Consider the following 15,452-nt stretch of genomic DNA (forward strand, 5'->3'; position numbering starts at 1 on the left):
TTTGTGCCTGTTGTAGTTGTGGTTGCTGCTGGCGCTGTTATAGTGGCTAAAGATGGGACTGCAGGGATTGGAGGTGCAATATCATCATCAAAGAGGCCAATGTCTGCCATATACTCTGAGGATGGAGCTGGACGTAACAGCACATATGAATCTGGAATACCATCTCCATCAGTATCTCTGGGTGATATAAAATGGTCTTCGATAATGATCCCATCCTCATCCAGGACTGGGATCAGTTGTGCTAGTTTACGCTCCTCAGTCGATTTGAATCCTCCTCGCTCGTTCTTTTCTCGTGCAATATTTCGATGTCGCTGCTGCTGTTGTCCTTTTTGTTTCTTTGTAGGATTCGTTTCGACAGGTATCGACTTTTTTTTATCCTGTTCATTGCTACTACTGTCGTTATTGTCATTGTTTATGTTGGGGCTGATACCACCGTTACTACTACGACTCTATTAACAAAAACAGACATTAAGACATATATTATTCTGCACTTGTTCATCCGATAGATGAACATCAATGACAATCAATCAGATCTATTTCAAGGGAGCTCTTGGCTTGTTTATTCAATTGATTTAATGCAATGCATGACTGAACTGAGGTTCCTTTAATGCTATCAGCTAATGCCAGTATGGACAGATCGAGCAGAAGCTGTTTTGGTGCCTTTAAATGGTTCAAATGGTTCAAACATCTCTACAAATTGACCAAGACCCATACATTTGTAGGCATAGTCAAAGCACCTCCAGACTCTTGCTAAGCGATCGCCTCGGCAAGTGTCTGCAACATTGTGTGTGTTTAAGAATGGATCCATCACGCACAAGAAAGGCTCAGTGCCAAAATGCTCTGGTGGATGTAAACGACCATTGAAGTCATTGATGCTGACTGTTGTAGTGACCCTATTATGGTTATCTGCAACCAAATATGTGCCAAAAGAGGAGATACCAGGTACAGGTACAGCTCCAGAAGGCTTGCCATCATTGGCGTCAAGATCTTGAAAATACGCTGACTCTGATGGACTGAGCCATACTTTTCGTTTGAGATCATACACAGACTTGGTACTAGAGGATCCTATAATAAATGGTGTATGGCCCTGAGACTTATGGCGACCTAATGAGCGTCGTTCTTGGAATTTCCCATCGGCAGCCGAGACCTCCATGGTCCGGTAATCGAACTTGCGCGTAAAGTATTCAAAGAACTCAAAAAGTAACTGAGGGACTGTTTTCTTGTTGCGGAGTCCGTATGATTCATACAAATCTACTCGAGTATCGAACGAGCAATCAAAAGTCTGACTGTCCTCAACGACATGAACTGGTGGACAAACCCCATTGGCGGTGTTTGCAGCTTGATACTTCCCAAATGTTGGAGGAGGTTCGCGATGTTGGCCCTTTTGGTCGTATATACGCGGCTGACATGACTTGCTCTGTAAACGTGGTAAGATGGCATTCTTTTGCTCTTGGAAAAAGACAATGGCCATCAGAATATAAGCATAAGAAGGGAGATAGCCCGAGGCACCATCCAAGATACCATGACATCGAGCAAAGTGTTTGAGTATATACAAAAACTTGCCAAGTCTTGGATCAATGGAAATATAGGCCCGGATCAGTTGGGAGTTGTGGACTCCAAGTGGTCTTTGAATATTCATGTCACAACAGATGTTTGTCAAAGGATCCCTAAATTTCAAGATTGGCACTTTGGCATCTGTAATTGCCTTGACATCTTCCATCCCTTGCCGGTGGAGGAAATTAACAAAGAAGAGGACATTGGCATGTGGAGCGTCTGGATAGTAGTTGTTCGAGTAGATGCAAATGTCAATATCGCTAGAAGCGTTTCCAAGGTCAGTCGTGTAGGATCTATGGAGAGATGATTACAAAGATGAGAATGAAGGCTTGCGCGATTGACAAACACTTGAGCACCATAATTTCTTGATCGCCTATCAAGTCGTTATAATCTGTAATGAATTATTTACCCGAATGGTCGCAGTTCAAGCTCTAGGTGCGGATATTCGCTATCAAACATCGTCTGTAATCGCTTAAGTAGCCCTATTCGTTTTTTCATGGATTTTTTACTAGGTAAAAGACCCTTCAAGCAAGCGTCGTCAAAAAAATGTAAAAGAAAACAATTAGGGTGGACATGAAGTTATTTGGTGGTTTCCTTTCAGTTACACGAATACTTACAGAGTGTAACGCATCAACTCTGGCATCCATTTCCTTCTCCACGCGGGAGGGAAATATCCATAGTGGCAGAGTCAGGTTGATACCTTGCCAATCAAAAAAGAGTGTATCTTTGGGAATGGATAGTCGGACAGGAACTCGCTCAGCTTGTTGCCTCAATCTTTCTTTTTCCTTCTCCTCCTCCTTCTCCTTTTCCTTCTTTTTCTCCTTCTCCTTCTTCATCTTAGCCTCAAATCGTTTCTTGGCGAATTCTACTCCATGAAGACCTGCCTTCTGCTGTTTAATCTGATTCGCTACTCGCTCTTCTTCAGTTATTATTTGCTTGTACTTTTGGATAGCTTTGTCCCTCATACTCTGCGCTGTAGCCAGGGCTTTTGTGGCTTCAACGATGGCTGGCACGCAGGTTGGATCAAAGGGTTTCACTGACTTCTTAGTTGTACTCCGTACATAGGTGAATCCTAAAGCGTGTTCTTTCTTCTCCTCGTTCTGCTCATCTCGCATCATTGTGATCTCTCCATTATACTGATCCCTTGCTGTATTAATCGCCTGGAGCATGGTCTCTCTTGCAGCGCTATATGCAATATCCGCTTTGTTTTTCGTGACTTCAGTGATTTTTTTTTGAGAAATGATAGATTTGTGCTGTTTCCACAGCTCTGCAAGGCATTTTTCGTAGCCCATCAAGTCCTTGATGTACCTCTTTCTTTCATTACTCTCCTCTGAGCCGATAACCGATTGCGTCTTCGCCTTTTGCCGCGCCTGATTGGCCTCCTTCTCTCTAGCGACACACTCGGTATATTTATTCTCTTTGGCAAGTCGCTCTGCCTTTTGCTTTTCCTCAGTAAGCGCTTTTATTTCCAGCTTCTTCTTGGCAATCCTCTCAGCTTCTGCTTTCTCTTTGGCGATGCGCTCGGCTTCTGCTTTTGCCTTAGCAGCCCTTTCGGCTTCTATTTTCTCTTTAGCAATCCTCTCTGCTTCTGCTTTCGCCTTGGCAATCTTCTCTGCTTCTGCTTTCGCCTTGGCAATCTTCTCTGCTTCTGCTTTCGCCTTGGCAATCCTCTCAGCTTCTGCTTTCTCTTTGGCGATGCGCTCGGCTTCTGCTTTTGCCTTAGCAGCCCTTTCGGCTTCTAATTTCTCCTTAGCAATCCACTCTGCTTCTGCTTTCGCCTTGGCAATCTTCTCTGCTTCTGCTTTCGCCTTGGCAATCCTCTCAGCTTCTGCTTTCTGCCTGGCGATCCACTCTGCTTCTGCTTTCTCCCTAGCAAGCTTCTCGGATTCCGCTTTCTGCCTGGCGATTCGCTCGGTTTCAGCTTTTGCCTTAGCAGCCCTTTCGGCTTCCAATTCCTCCTTAGCAGTCCTCTCTGCTTCTGCTTTCTGCCTGGCGGTTCGCTCGGCTTCTGCTTTCTCTTTGGCCATCCGCTCGGCTACTGCTTTCTCCCTGACAATTCTCTCAGCTTCTGCTTTCTCCTTGGCGGCCTGCTCAGCTACTCTCTCCTTAGCAATCCACTCGGCCACTGCTCTCTCTCTGGCAATTCGTTTAGCTTCGGTTTCCATCTTGGCAAGCCGTTCGGCTTTTGCTTCCTTCTTCGCGACCCGTTCGGCCTCTGCTCTCTCCCTAGCTATCCATTCAGCCACTACTTTCTCTCTGGCAATCCGCTCGGCCACTGCTTTCTCTCTAACGGTCTGCCCAGTTTCTGTTTTTCCCTTGGCAGCCCCCTCTGCTCCTGCTTTCTCTCTGACGATGCTGTCAACCTCAGATGTTCGCTCGTGCTCTTTCTTTTTTTCTCCTTCCCCCTCCTTCAGCGATTTCAGCATTCCCAACCCTTCCTGCTTCTGCTGATGTATGCGCCTTGTTCCTTCCTTTTCATCCTCGGTGCTATATTCCTTCAAGTCTGGAAAGCTTAGATCCACATCTTCATCATGGTCATTACTTGAGATGCTCCCCTCATCTGCAGAATAGAATACATCATCGCTTTCGCTGCTGTCGTCATCCCTGCTATACTTCTCATAATTGTCATCACTGCTATATCCCTCATAATCGTCATCACTACTATAACTCACATAATCGTCGTCATAAACTCCAAATACTTTTGCCGCATAAGGATCAAGCTTGTCTTTCCAGTCGTCATTATAAGCGTACATGGTTTCTGTGATCCCGCGTGTGAGCCGGTGGCCTTGCTGGATGAGGAAAGCCCGCTTTTCCTCGATGGAGGTTTCATCCATGACCCTTAATAGCTTCTTGGCTTCTTCCACGCTCAATTCGTCATAGTCTACAACAAGCCTCCTTAGAACCCAACTCAACACAGGCATAAGAGGCTGAGAGCTGTTCCAATATGCTCCAATTAAGCTTCGAATACCCTTGCGATATTCTAACACTCTGCTATTCTTCCTTATGTCGATTTGCGAACCCTCTGGTCCGACATTTTTAATATGCACAAGACGTACATATATGTCCAAGAAAAAGTCGAGTTCATGGTACTTATCAATTACATCCTGAATGCGAGCCCTATCACGAGCTAGCTTTTGCATTGCCTTCTTTTGCTCCTTTGGTGTCTGTGGTAATTCATTAATATGGCTCTTGCTCTTTTTGTTGTTTCTGCCATTTTCTCTAGAAGCTTTCTGCCTCGCATACTCAACTGCTTCTCGGATTGCGACTTGGCTCCTATTGAAATCTTGGGAAAAACGACAGACCATCATCAACCGAACATTCAATAATGCTGCTTCCTCTTCTTGTTTCCTGGCTTCCGAAATACATCGCTGTCGAGCCTGTTCTAGCTTTTGGGGCCGCTCGGCTTCCTGTGCATTGAAAGTATCTATAGCAATTGACAACAACTGGTTACGAAGGGGATTGCATTCATGTACCCCTATTATATCTTTGCTCTGGGTGAGTTCAGATTGCATCTCTTGCTTTATACGGATATGTGTTTCTTATAAGCATATGGCCATGCACCGATACCTTTTTCCTGTGCTGGCTTGGATGATGACACTGGTAATGGTGAAGAAGGTAAAGTGGAAGCAGGTTGCATTGCGGATGGAGTGTTTAAAGTGATTGATGCTGTTTCTGCTGATTTTGCCGTCTCTGCTGGCATTGATGCTGATGTTGATGTTGATGATGGTAGAGTTGAAGTAACATGGTTGCATGTCATACATTTTACAGTGTTCGGAACTGCAGTTGATGATTTAGATTTCTCATCCAGTTTCCACTTCTTGATCAAATCTGCATTATACTTGCTCGTGTACTTCTCAACTCCCACCATATCATTGCTCATCAGCACAGAACCACCACCTGATCCTTGATGGTACCATATAAACTTGCGACAGCCATCAACAATAACCGAGAATCGATCCTGGAACTCTGGTCTGATCTTTGCATATTGTTGTTGGAAGTGCTTATGATCCTCTGGGGTCAGTTCAGGCAATGTGCAAGTAACATTGTTGACTTTGATCTCTTTAGTGAACAGTCGGTTCACTCGCCACTCGTCCTTCAAATAACGATAGACATTTTCAGGCGATAAAGCATACGGAGCGGTGGCAACAAACATTTGACAGAACTCTGGAGTGTCTTTGGGTTGTCCCTGTGGCTCTGGTTGATACCTTTCGCCCCTCGTCTTCCTCGCTTCTGCTTCGGACCCGGCATTGTACTCTGCCATGAATGAAGCCGCTAGCGAGGTTGATCGCAATAGAAGTTGAAGAGGTACTACAGCTGAAGCGCCTGAGCTCGTTCCCAGTCTAGCTGCAAGTTCATAGAGGAATATTTCGAATAGAAACTCTGAAAAGTGCTCATCATTCCTGGTTCGTTGCATTGCTTCAAGGAAACTGCCCTGCGACTTATAATCCCCTCGCTCCTCTTGCTCCCTGCCGCTAGGGCGGTGCCCCTGATACCATGGCTCGTTCATAATGGGTAGATGGGTTAATCAATGACAATCGAAGAAAAAAAAAAGAAAAAAGCCCTTTGCTCTTCACTTCTTCCTCCTATCTGCCTTGAATTGCTTTTTTTTTCTTTTTGCTATAGATTATAAATTTAAATAGCAATAATGGCGGTATTTACAGCATTGAATAAAAAATTAAATTATATGGAGTAAAATAAAATATAATAAATAACAAGAATTCATTTGTTAAAAGGTTTTCTTTTGCATTCTTACCAGCTCGCAAATGAAAAGTTTAATGATGTGATGTCCAGTATGCAATGCCCAGGTAATACCCATGCAATCAAGTCAACGCGAATCAAGCTACTGTGTAAGAAAGAGAATGAGAGGAATCAGTCTGCCCTACACAGCACTGAAATAAATAGAGCTGCTTTTACTTCGCCTTTATTGTTTACATGGCTCAAACATTGCCCCCTGTGGGCAGAAATCTTATTGGCTGAGGTAAATAATATGCATCCTTTTTTATTCTCCCCTTTTTGGTCCATAGTGGCGCTCCAAAACACTTCTAAAAGTAGCACCAACCAGTGGGCCGGATGAAGATGTGGTAAGAGAGCTTGTCGAAGGAGGCTGAGGCGTCGATGGTGGGGGTCGTATCTGTGAGAGCGCTTCATATTCTGCAGGGGTCATGCGTCTTGACACACTGCCACTGTTGTGATCACTTGTAACATTCGGACTATTTGTGTCCTTGTTGGTCATCGGACTTGACCCGTTAGACATTTGGGAGGGATTGGGACTGGGCATATACGTATTAGAGGTGCTAGAAGTATATAAACCTTCATGGTTGGCGGCGTTGGGGCCAGTGGGATCCAAGGCTCTAAAAGGGGTCCATGGATTTGCTTCAAGGGGTGTAGTTGCTGCTATAGGTGATGCTGTTTTGGGCATATGGATCGACCTGATTGGTGAAGCAGCACCAATTGTCCCTGCCCGTGGAGACCCTGCTGCTTTTGCAGCTGATGTAGACCCCAAAGTCGCCTGTCGAATCCGTGCAGCTTCAAATGCCTCCGACTGCATCTTGGCCATCTCTTCTTGCCGGACCTTGATCAACTGGTCCCATTGTTCCTTGGATGACGGTTCTGAAAATTCTCGCTGTTGAGGTCTTAGCTCTAAACCTATTGCTTGTGTTGCAGGCTGTGGTTGGGTAGCAGCAGAGGCCATAGCGCTCTGGCGCTGTCGCTGCGCTAATATTGCTTCAGAAGCCTGCAATAATGCAGACACTCGCATATGGGCTATTGGGCTGTTTGGATTAGTTGGTACAGGTTGGGCTGCTTGCTGCTGCCAGTGGTGTCCTGGTTGGTTCGAAGCAGCTTGTGGCTGTGACAGTGACTGACTTACGGATGTCATTGCAGGCTGCTGCTGCTGCTGCTGCTGCTGCTGCTGTGCGCTTGTCTGCGGGGCTGGGCGCGTAGTGGGTACCTCGAACCCTCCGATACGTCGCTTCTCTTCTTCAATCATATTAGCAATCTCAAGCATGTCTGCCTCTGTCAAGTCTGATACCTCCTCACGAACGAGTTCACTCTGTGGTATGACCCTCGTTAGTATGTCGCGGTTGCTAGTATAAAAGAAGGTGGTTGATCAGTGTCAGTTGGGGCCGTTGAAGATTAACAGTGCTTCAAAAGCAACGCAAGGTTATTTGAACTTTAGTAAAAATGTTGCTTACTTTTCAATGACTTTGCGCATGACCGGGTCCTCCATGTCAGGCTTTGCAAACAATGCTTCAATATTCTCTTCTGTAGCCCAGATAGGCGTAGTAGAGGGTGGTGGCTGGAAATACTGCTTCATCTCTAGCTTTGTATAGCCTTTAATAGGATTCTTCTTGTCCACCACTCTATTCGATAAGCCTAACTTGTGGAGATTCGTCTTGTACAGTTTCTCTTCCCAGGTTCCGAATGTCTGGAGACGATACACGAACACCTTACGTGTCTGGCCATATCTGAACGCGCGAGCAATTGCTTGCTCATCGTTACTTGGATTCCAGCCGACATCGAATATCACCACGCGACTTGCAGCCACCAGGTTGATTCCTTGAGAACCAGCCTTACAGATGCCAATTTCGAATAAAATAAATAATGCCAACAGGTTCTTGTTAACATGTCGATATGTCTTTTATATATATTTTTTACAAAAAAAAAAATGGTCTTACCCCAGACGAAATAAGGAAAAGATCAAGCTCATCTGAATCATTGAATTCATTGATCATATCTTGGCGATCCTATAAAGAACAAAAGAGACCATCAGCTACCGGACATAATTTTGCCCGAGTACTAACACACGATAGGACTCAAATCGGTACATGTATATAGTAGCTTACCGTATGCTTTGTATCACCATCAAGCTTAAGAGATTTGAAATTCATTTCTGAGGCAGTATATTCAATGAAGTCTGACGATTGACGAGAGTACGGTCAATAGCCAAAAAGAAGAACGACACTGTTAACAAGGAATAAATTATAATAAAGCATTTATACTTCAAAATATGTGAAACCATACCGAGTGTAGGTATGCTACGCGTGAAAACGAGAACTTTTTCCTTCAAGACCTTGCACTCAGTTAAGATGTCCATGAGGATCTTGATCTTGTATCCATGTGAAATATCAGTAACATCTAGTTGGTTACAAATATTAAACAGTGGTTAGTTTTTTTCCTCTTTTTTTTTTTTTTTTTTTTTTTTTTTTTTTTGCTCTCTGAACCAGCTAATAGCATACTCCTCTCCCAAATGATATTTCCACTCCAGTCACTTGAGGTAATTTCTTTGTTCTGGCTAATGTACACGGACAAGAATGTAAGAAGAAGGTTAAGAAACAATCAATGGTAGGGATGTCTTCTACAAAAGAGGAGATGGGAGTGGACATACCTTAGGGCACGCTCCATTTGGTTCTCAGCCTCAATATCCTCACTGTCGTCAATGACCACCGGAACTCCCTTTACTCCAGTAGATGGCACAGAAGTATTTGATTCAGTAGCGCCGCTATTCGCACTTGCATTGGCCTTGGCAAGCTTGTCCTTTTGTTTTTTCATAGCAGCCAATGATGCCTAGCAATTGGATTTTTAACGTTATGAAACCGTACCAAGAAATTACATAAATTAACTCGAAGTGTTTCATTAATAATTGTTGTCGCCGCCGTTTACCTTGAATGCTGCTGGATGGTTGCATATGGTGAGAAGAATATGACCGTTTCCGAGGACACCACCATCCCATTGGTCATTCTTAAAGATTGTTGCGATAAAAGACTAGACAAAACAAATCGGTCAATTCGAAATACACATATCAGAATCTAACCAATTCGAATCATATATGAGTAAAATGACAAGTTTTTGCTTACTGTATACAAGAAATACTGCATCTTGCTCAATTTACATGAAACAACAAACTCGGTTTTCTTAGGAAGCGACGCTCTCAGTACAGATTGATCTCTCCTATTATTATAATACCGTGATTCAGAATAGTTGCCACACCATGTCAATCATTATGTCCAAAGTAAAATTCCTTGATTTAGTTAAAAAAAAAAAAAAAAAAAAAAAAAAAGAAAGAAAGAAAGAACATACCTAAACACGAAATGTTTGATTAACTCAGCAAGAACATTGAGTTTTTTCGCAGAGATCTAGCAAGATTTAACGTTATTAAACAAAAGAAAAGCCGAAGTGTTCAGTAGTCTAGGGTGGTTATATGAGGTCCCATTTTAAAAAAACAGTAATAAAAAAAGGGACAGAGAGAATGAGAGACTGACCTTTTTTTCCACAGAGGTACTGTCAGGATATAGACCATTATTGATTGGCCGGATATAGTTATGACGGAATGTCGAAATATCGCCCAAAAACTTTGGTCGAATGAAATCGACCATACACCAGTACTCTTCTAATCGATTTTGAAGCGGGTATCCCGTAAGGATAATTCTAGAAGTGCTCTTTACATTCTTGATGGTGGCAGCGATTTTGGCCTAGTTTTTTATTAAAAAAAAAAAAAAAAAAAAAAAAAAACGGATTAATCTTTCACAGAGCCAGGTCATCCTTTGATCGATAATGGATTCACTCCAGATTAAAGCAATTTGACTTACAGTCGAGGTTTTGATCGCGTGCCCTTCATCTGCAATGATAAGTGATGAGCCCTGAAGTATTAGCTGCTTGTATCGTTCGGCGACTTCAGGGCTTACTCCAGCTCCAGAACACAAGTCGCGGAATTTTTGGTAACCTAAAAGGAGTACACCTCCTTCCTTGTGCCACTCCTCAAGACATGCAATTCGACTAGTGTAGGTCCTAACTTTGAGTGCTGCAGCATTCCAAGGAGATTAGAAAAGTTAGAATGCTATAGATTAAACCGTAATAAGTTGTACTGCTGACACGTCCCTTTGCTCAAAAGGGTTAATAAACTTACGCAGCTTATGGATCTTGATAATAGACTCGTCACCTTCCGTGATCCACTTTTTGAATTCATACTCCCAATTTGAGAGTAAAATAGGTGGCATCAATAGTAGGATTCGACCCTCCTATGAATGATCATATCAAGCTTAGATTACATCAATAACAATATACACCCTTCACTTCATATTAAATAGAAAAGACTATAAGTAATTCGCCTTGCTCGCCCTATTACCTCGAGTTTCTTAGGAACATCCTTGTTCCCCTGGTGGATTTCCCTTAACAATACATAAAGGAAAGCAATAACTTGAAAGGTCTTGCCAAGACCCATGGCATGAGCAAGGATGCATCCGCCATCGAACATCACAACGTTCTTCCACATGAATCTCACTCCCTCGATCTGGTGGGGTTTAAGCTTTCGCGCTAGGAACCCCGGAATAGCCACGGGATGCTCTGTTTTCTTATGCCCAGGATTTATAAGAACCTCGTCTTTCTCAAGCGATCCGTTCGTTCCACGAATTTTGGCTCTCATTTCTTGATCTGCAATACGCTTCTTTAGCTCTGATTCATTTTTAAGTGCATCATTCCTGAGCCTTAGGACGTCGGGTGCCTCTTCTCGCATCACCTGAACAGTCCTACGCTTAGGAACGGACTTGACTTGCTTGTCGTCCTCACCAGAAAGAGCCGAACCATCATCTGATGAATCACCAAACCGGTTCCGAATGATTCGGCCTCGCTTCTTGGTTTGGCGTTGTGGAATTGTTAGCGGTTCAGTCGCCATATCCTCACCGCTGTCAATGCTTCTTTTGGATGAGTTCGATTGATTAGTTGCTCCTCGGGCTTTTCGAGCCAACTTGGGGTCCTTACTATGGGAATCAGACAATGAGAGATCCTGATCTTCTGATCTATTCCTCATCGAATGGTTCTTTGAAGGGGCGACACTAGGCTGCCGATCTACAGCCACTGTGTCATCTTCACTTGAATCGCTCTGAATAGTGATTACTTCAGATTGGGCCGTGCCCTTGTCAACCACAGCCGAGACCTTCTTCAATTCATCCTTTTGGTATTCCTCCATTCTTGTTTCCTTTTCTTCCTGTTCCGCCATCGATTTATTAACTGAAGCCTTGGCGACCTTAGTGGCCTTAGTAGCTTTAACAGCTTTAATTGCCTCCATCTTAGCACGCAGCAAGCCTTGTTTCTTGACCATCCTCTTCTCCTTGCACTCACGAGCTCTCTGTTCACGGCGCTCGGCTTTTTTCTGTCGTTCCTCTTCAGCCTGTCGCAATGCCGCTTCTCTTGCCTTCTTACGATATTCCTTAGTGGTGTTACCTTCGTCCTTCCAAGCCAAGAAGTCTTTGAAAGAAATGGTATCCCCGCAATCCAACTCAATCCATTCAGTATATTCCTGCCAGGCTGATAAATAAGTCCCACGATGATTGAGTCTTTTTCTGCAAAAGAAGTAAAATCAAATAAATAAATAAAAAATTAATTATCTTCTTCACAGTATCTATAATCTGAAGCATCAAATAAAATAGTAGTGAGTAATCCTCAATAACTCACCCGCGGCTCACATCCTTTCGAATTAAACGCAACTCCCTTATGAGCGCATCGTCATCCCTCAAGGTATTTCTCCAGGTAGGATAACGCATCTCACGATATACTGATGATTTCGGGATGTCCTCTTCCTTTTCATCTGTAGGTGACTCCTCCGGCTCTTCTGAATTTAATGACGCATCAGAATTCAACTCCAGGTCGTTGTCCATTTCTTCATCGTGATAACTGATATCTCCAGCAGATATGTCCGAAATCGTTTGCGGCAAGGTGTCTGAAGCCCCATCATGCATCTCGATGTCTTCATCTATAATCCTAAGTCCATCAAGAGATCCATCGCTCTGGATTTGGTCCATTCCCTTAGAGTTTAGAGTTTGGCCTTCTTTTAGCGTTGTCTCTGTTTGTGACGATGCGCCTTGACCTGTTGGGCGTCTTACTTCCTTGAGCTGATCATTTGGATCTTCTAGACCCTCCTTGGGTGAATTTAAAGACGATGTTGAGGTAGTGGGCGTCATGTCCTCTCTGTCTTCTTTAGCTTTTTTGCCATTCTCAGGCTTTGCTTTTGGTTCTCCTTTTTCCCTCTGCTTATTCTTTTTGCGTCGAAAATCTTTTGCCAGATTATCAATACCATCCTGTATATCGACATTAAGCTCAGAGTCGTCAATGAACTGTCGATCAAGCTCCTTCTGCCGTCGTTCCTCTGCAGCCATAATCTCTTCATCGGTGTCATCCTTTCCGGAATTCTGAATATACTCTCGATGTCCGGTTGAGTCTGAACTCTGAATAGTTGGGGATGGTGAGCCTGCTCTGGGATGTGGCGGGTCCTTACTTGATATTACCTCAATATCGTGCTTTGTCCCATCTTCTGCTCCTACCAGAGATGGTAATGGCCCCTGAATAAGGTCCAGTTTCCATTGCCACGCCCATAATTCATCCAACGTCCGATCCATGGCTTTGCACGCTTTATGAATTTCATTCGCATTCTTATAAGTAGTATCCATAAACGCATCAACGATGCTCGTGAGTCGCTTTCCAGCAAGCTCATTAATTCGGCTCTGTATCCACTTGATGGCACTAGCAGGGTTTCCATTTCTCTTCAATAGATTGTCATAAATGGTCATACGTCGGGACTCTAATCTTAATTTTGAGGAAATCTCCCATTTTTCTTTGTGAGTGGCCTTGTATTCTTGAATAAGGATCTGAGCATCAGCAGGACTTAACGCTGTTACTGTTTTGGATGATGATGCTTCAGATTTTTTGGGATGCGGTTTTAGTCGCTCCTTCTCTTCTCTTGCGACCTGCTTGTATAGCTCCTCGTCCGTTGTATATTCAGACGCATCTGATTCGCCATACAATGGCAACACAGGGTCATCGCCATTTTCTACTGTATGCGACTGCAAATCATGTGTTACTCCTCCCTTGAATTTGCGGAAGTCTATAGAGGTAAGATCTTGCTCGCCTTGGCTCAAGTCTACCCATAGCGATGATGATTCCTTGCTTTTATTTTTAAATACAACATCCCAAGTAGACGGGCGGACTAAATTATTAGCAGGGATTTGAGCATCCCAGAATCAGGTAGAAGTCAGTAGTCAATTCGCCATTACAGAAAGAGACATGTTCAATATTACTTTATCAGAAACAGCTTTTGTCAGTTAAACAAAAGAAACAAAATGTACCTTCGACAGTGCCGCCATTATTGGTGAAGACTAGAACTGGAACATCTTTCTGCCTCCGTCTCACTGGTGCATATACAATGTGGTCAAGGGTTTCTAGAACTGGAGGGCTTCGTAAGATGCGTTTCATGTTCCGCTGAACGAGTAGCCGGTAGCCTTCGGGGATTGGGTTTTGTGGCGAGTAGGATGGGCGGACAGCCCAATTGTCATCACTGTCGCTTTCAAGTGCTCCATCATTTTTGAAAAAGATATCGGATATACTCGCTCCTGTACGAGAGAAGAATGAAACCTTCTTTATGGTTTGTTTGGTTTGTTTACTAACAGTATTGCTGTCACTATGTGCCGAGATAGGTTTCTGACGGCGTTGGATATAATTAACAGGCTCAAGGTCCTGTGGCGTTGGAATCGATGAAGAGCGATTAAATACAGTTGAGGAGAGCGCTGAATGGATCCCAATGGACATGTGTTGCGATGCCGTAGGCACCAAAGTTGGCATGAATCTCTTGATGCCAACATGATTCATACCGGTAGAGCGAAGGTCCCCTACCAGGCCATTATTGATCAGTTTCTTTGAGTTCCGGACCCTCAATGCTAATGGTAAGTCGTCCTCATCTGTATATGCATTATCCATCTCTACATTTGCATCATCGTCCTCTTCATCACCGTCTTCTCCGTCAGTTTCGCCAAGCGAGATATCATCCATTTTTGCAAAGGATTTCTTGATATTTTGAGATTGTAATCGTGATCGTGGTCGGTTCTCTCGACCTCTCAGGGATTTCTCACTTCCGTCCAGATACACCTTGAGCGGCTCCTTCAGCAAGGGGATTTCATTGAGCTCAGCGTCACCGCGTTCTGATCGACGCTTAGCAATGCCCGTGTCATTTATGCCTGACGAAACTGAGTCATGGTTATTCTTTGCGAGTGTGTGTGTGTACGTTGGCAATGCCTCTTCCAAATCATGCATATTCAGCACAGAAGTGCCTGTGCTCATTGTTGTCTCGGTTGATGATCCGAAAAGGCCCTGTGATTGCATTGATGTATCTGACAGTCCCAAAGTCCCTTTGATTGTAGCGTTCTGTCCGTCAACTCCTTGCTGCCCCGCTTCTTCGGCTGTCTTATGAATTGCATTACCTATACGTCCATACAGACATTAAATGAGGTTAAACGTTCCTTACGTTAGATTATAGCAACTTGCAGTAGCTTTTACCTCATGCGATCAACCAGATATGTCTTCTAATCGCAATAATGCATAACTACCTCGTAATCTCCATATGGTTTTGAGGATCTTTGCCCTTTGGCCAAATGAATTGATACCGAACTCAGTCTTGAGTGCTTCGTGGTCTAGGTCTTCAATGAGCACACTCCCGTCTACGTCATTTTCTTTGAAGTTAAAAGAAAAAAAAGAAAAAAGAAAAAGATCGTCGTCGTAAGACATTTATTTTACTTCTTTCCCTTTTTTTCCTTTTTTTCCTTTTTTTCCTTTTTTTCCTTTTTATTCTTTTATTTCCATTCAGCTCTCTACCTTGGAAACGCTCAAGAACCTCCTCGGAGAATTGAAAGGTCTCGCGAAGCCATTGACAGACTTCGCGGGTGCTCCAATACAGGGGGTTGCTCGGCCGGTCCATAGGTTATAAAAAAAAATAAATAAATAAAGTATAACACAATAGTACTAAGAGAGACAGCAGTAGGAGGGTATTAAGCCGGGTTTCAATGTGTAAATGTGTAAAATTAATCTGGATTAATAATGACCAATGTATTCAATCGGTCATGGAAACTACATCAACA

At 43.6% G+C, this 15,452-nt stretch overlaps 2 protein-coding genes across 2 annotated transcripts; both read right to left on the reverse strand.

Annotated features, from left to right (window-relative positions):
* Positions 1-541: 541 nt before the first annotated feature.
* On the reverse strand, positions 542-6,429 carry BCR41DRAFT_73598 (hypothetical protein). Its single transcript, XM_022031003.1, has 6 exons — positions 6,308-6,429; positions 5,122-6,171; positions 3,363-4,978; positions 2,172-3,212; positions 1,964-2,076; positions 542-1,847 (listed from the first exon to the last, which is right to left on the reverse strand). Exons 2-6 carry the CDS (start codon positions 6,059-6,061, stop codon positions 614-616), a joined length of 4,944 nt encoding a protein of 1,647 aa, XP_021886100.1. The 5' UTR covers positions 6,062-6,171; positions 6,308-6,429; the 3' UTR covers positions 542-613.
* Positions 6,430-6,473: 44 nt separating this feature from the next.
* On the reverse strand, positions 6,474-15,431 carry BCR41DRAFT_383236 (hypothetical protein). The gene is made up of 18 exons (XM_022027440.1): positions 15,190-15,431; positions 14,925-15,047; positions 13,671-14,798; positions 12,004-13,531; positions 10,679-11,891; positions 10,460-10,571; positions 10,143-10,354; positions 9,816-10,025; positions 9,634-9,689; positions 9,411-9,504; positions 9,217-9,318; positions 8,942-9,120; positions 8,793-8,848; positions 8,578-8,691; positions 8,400-8,470; positions 8,232-8,300; positions 7,749-8,125; positions 6,474-7,640 (listed from the first exon to the last, which is right to left on the reverse strand). The coding sequence occupies exons 1-18, from the start codon at positions 15,290-15,292 to the stop codon at positions 6,554-6,556; spliced, it is 6,834 nt and encodes a 2,277-aa protein (XP_021886101.1). The 5' UTR covers positions 15,293-15,431; the 3' UTR covers positions 6,474-6,553.
* Between the last annotated feature and the right edge of the window lie 21 nt (positions 15,432-15,452).

This window comes from Lobosporangium transversale (assembly GCF_002105155.1).
Source record: "Lobosporangium transversale strain NRRL 3116 chromosome Unknown BCR41scaffold_2, whole genome shotgun sequence".
Taxonomy (NCBI): Eukaryota; Fungi; Mortierellomycota; class Mortierellomycetes; order Mortierellales; family Mortierellaceae; genus Lobosporangium; species Lobosporangium transversale.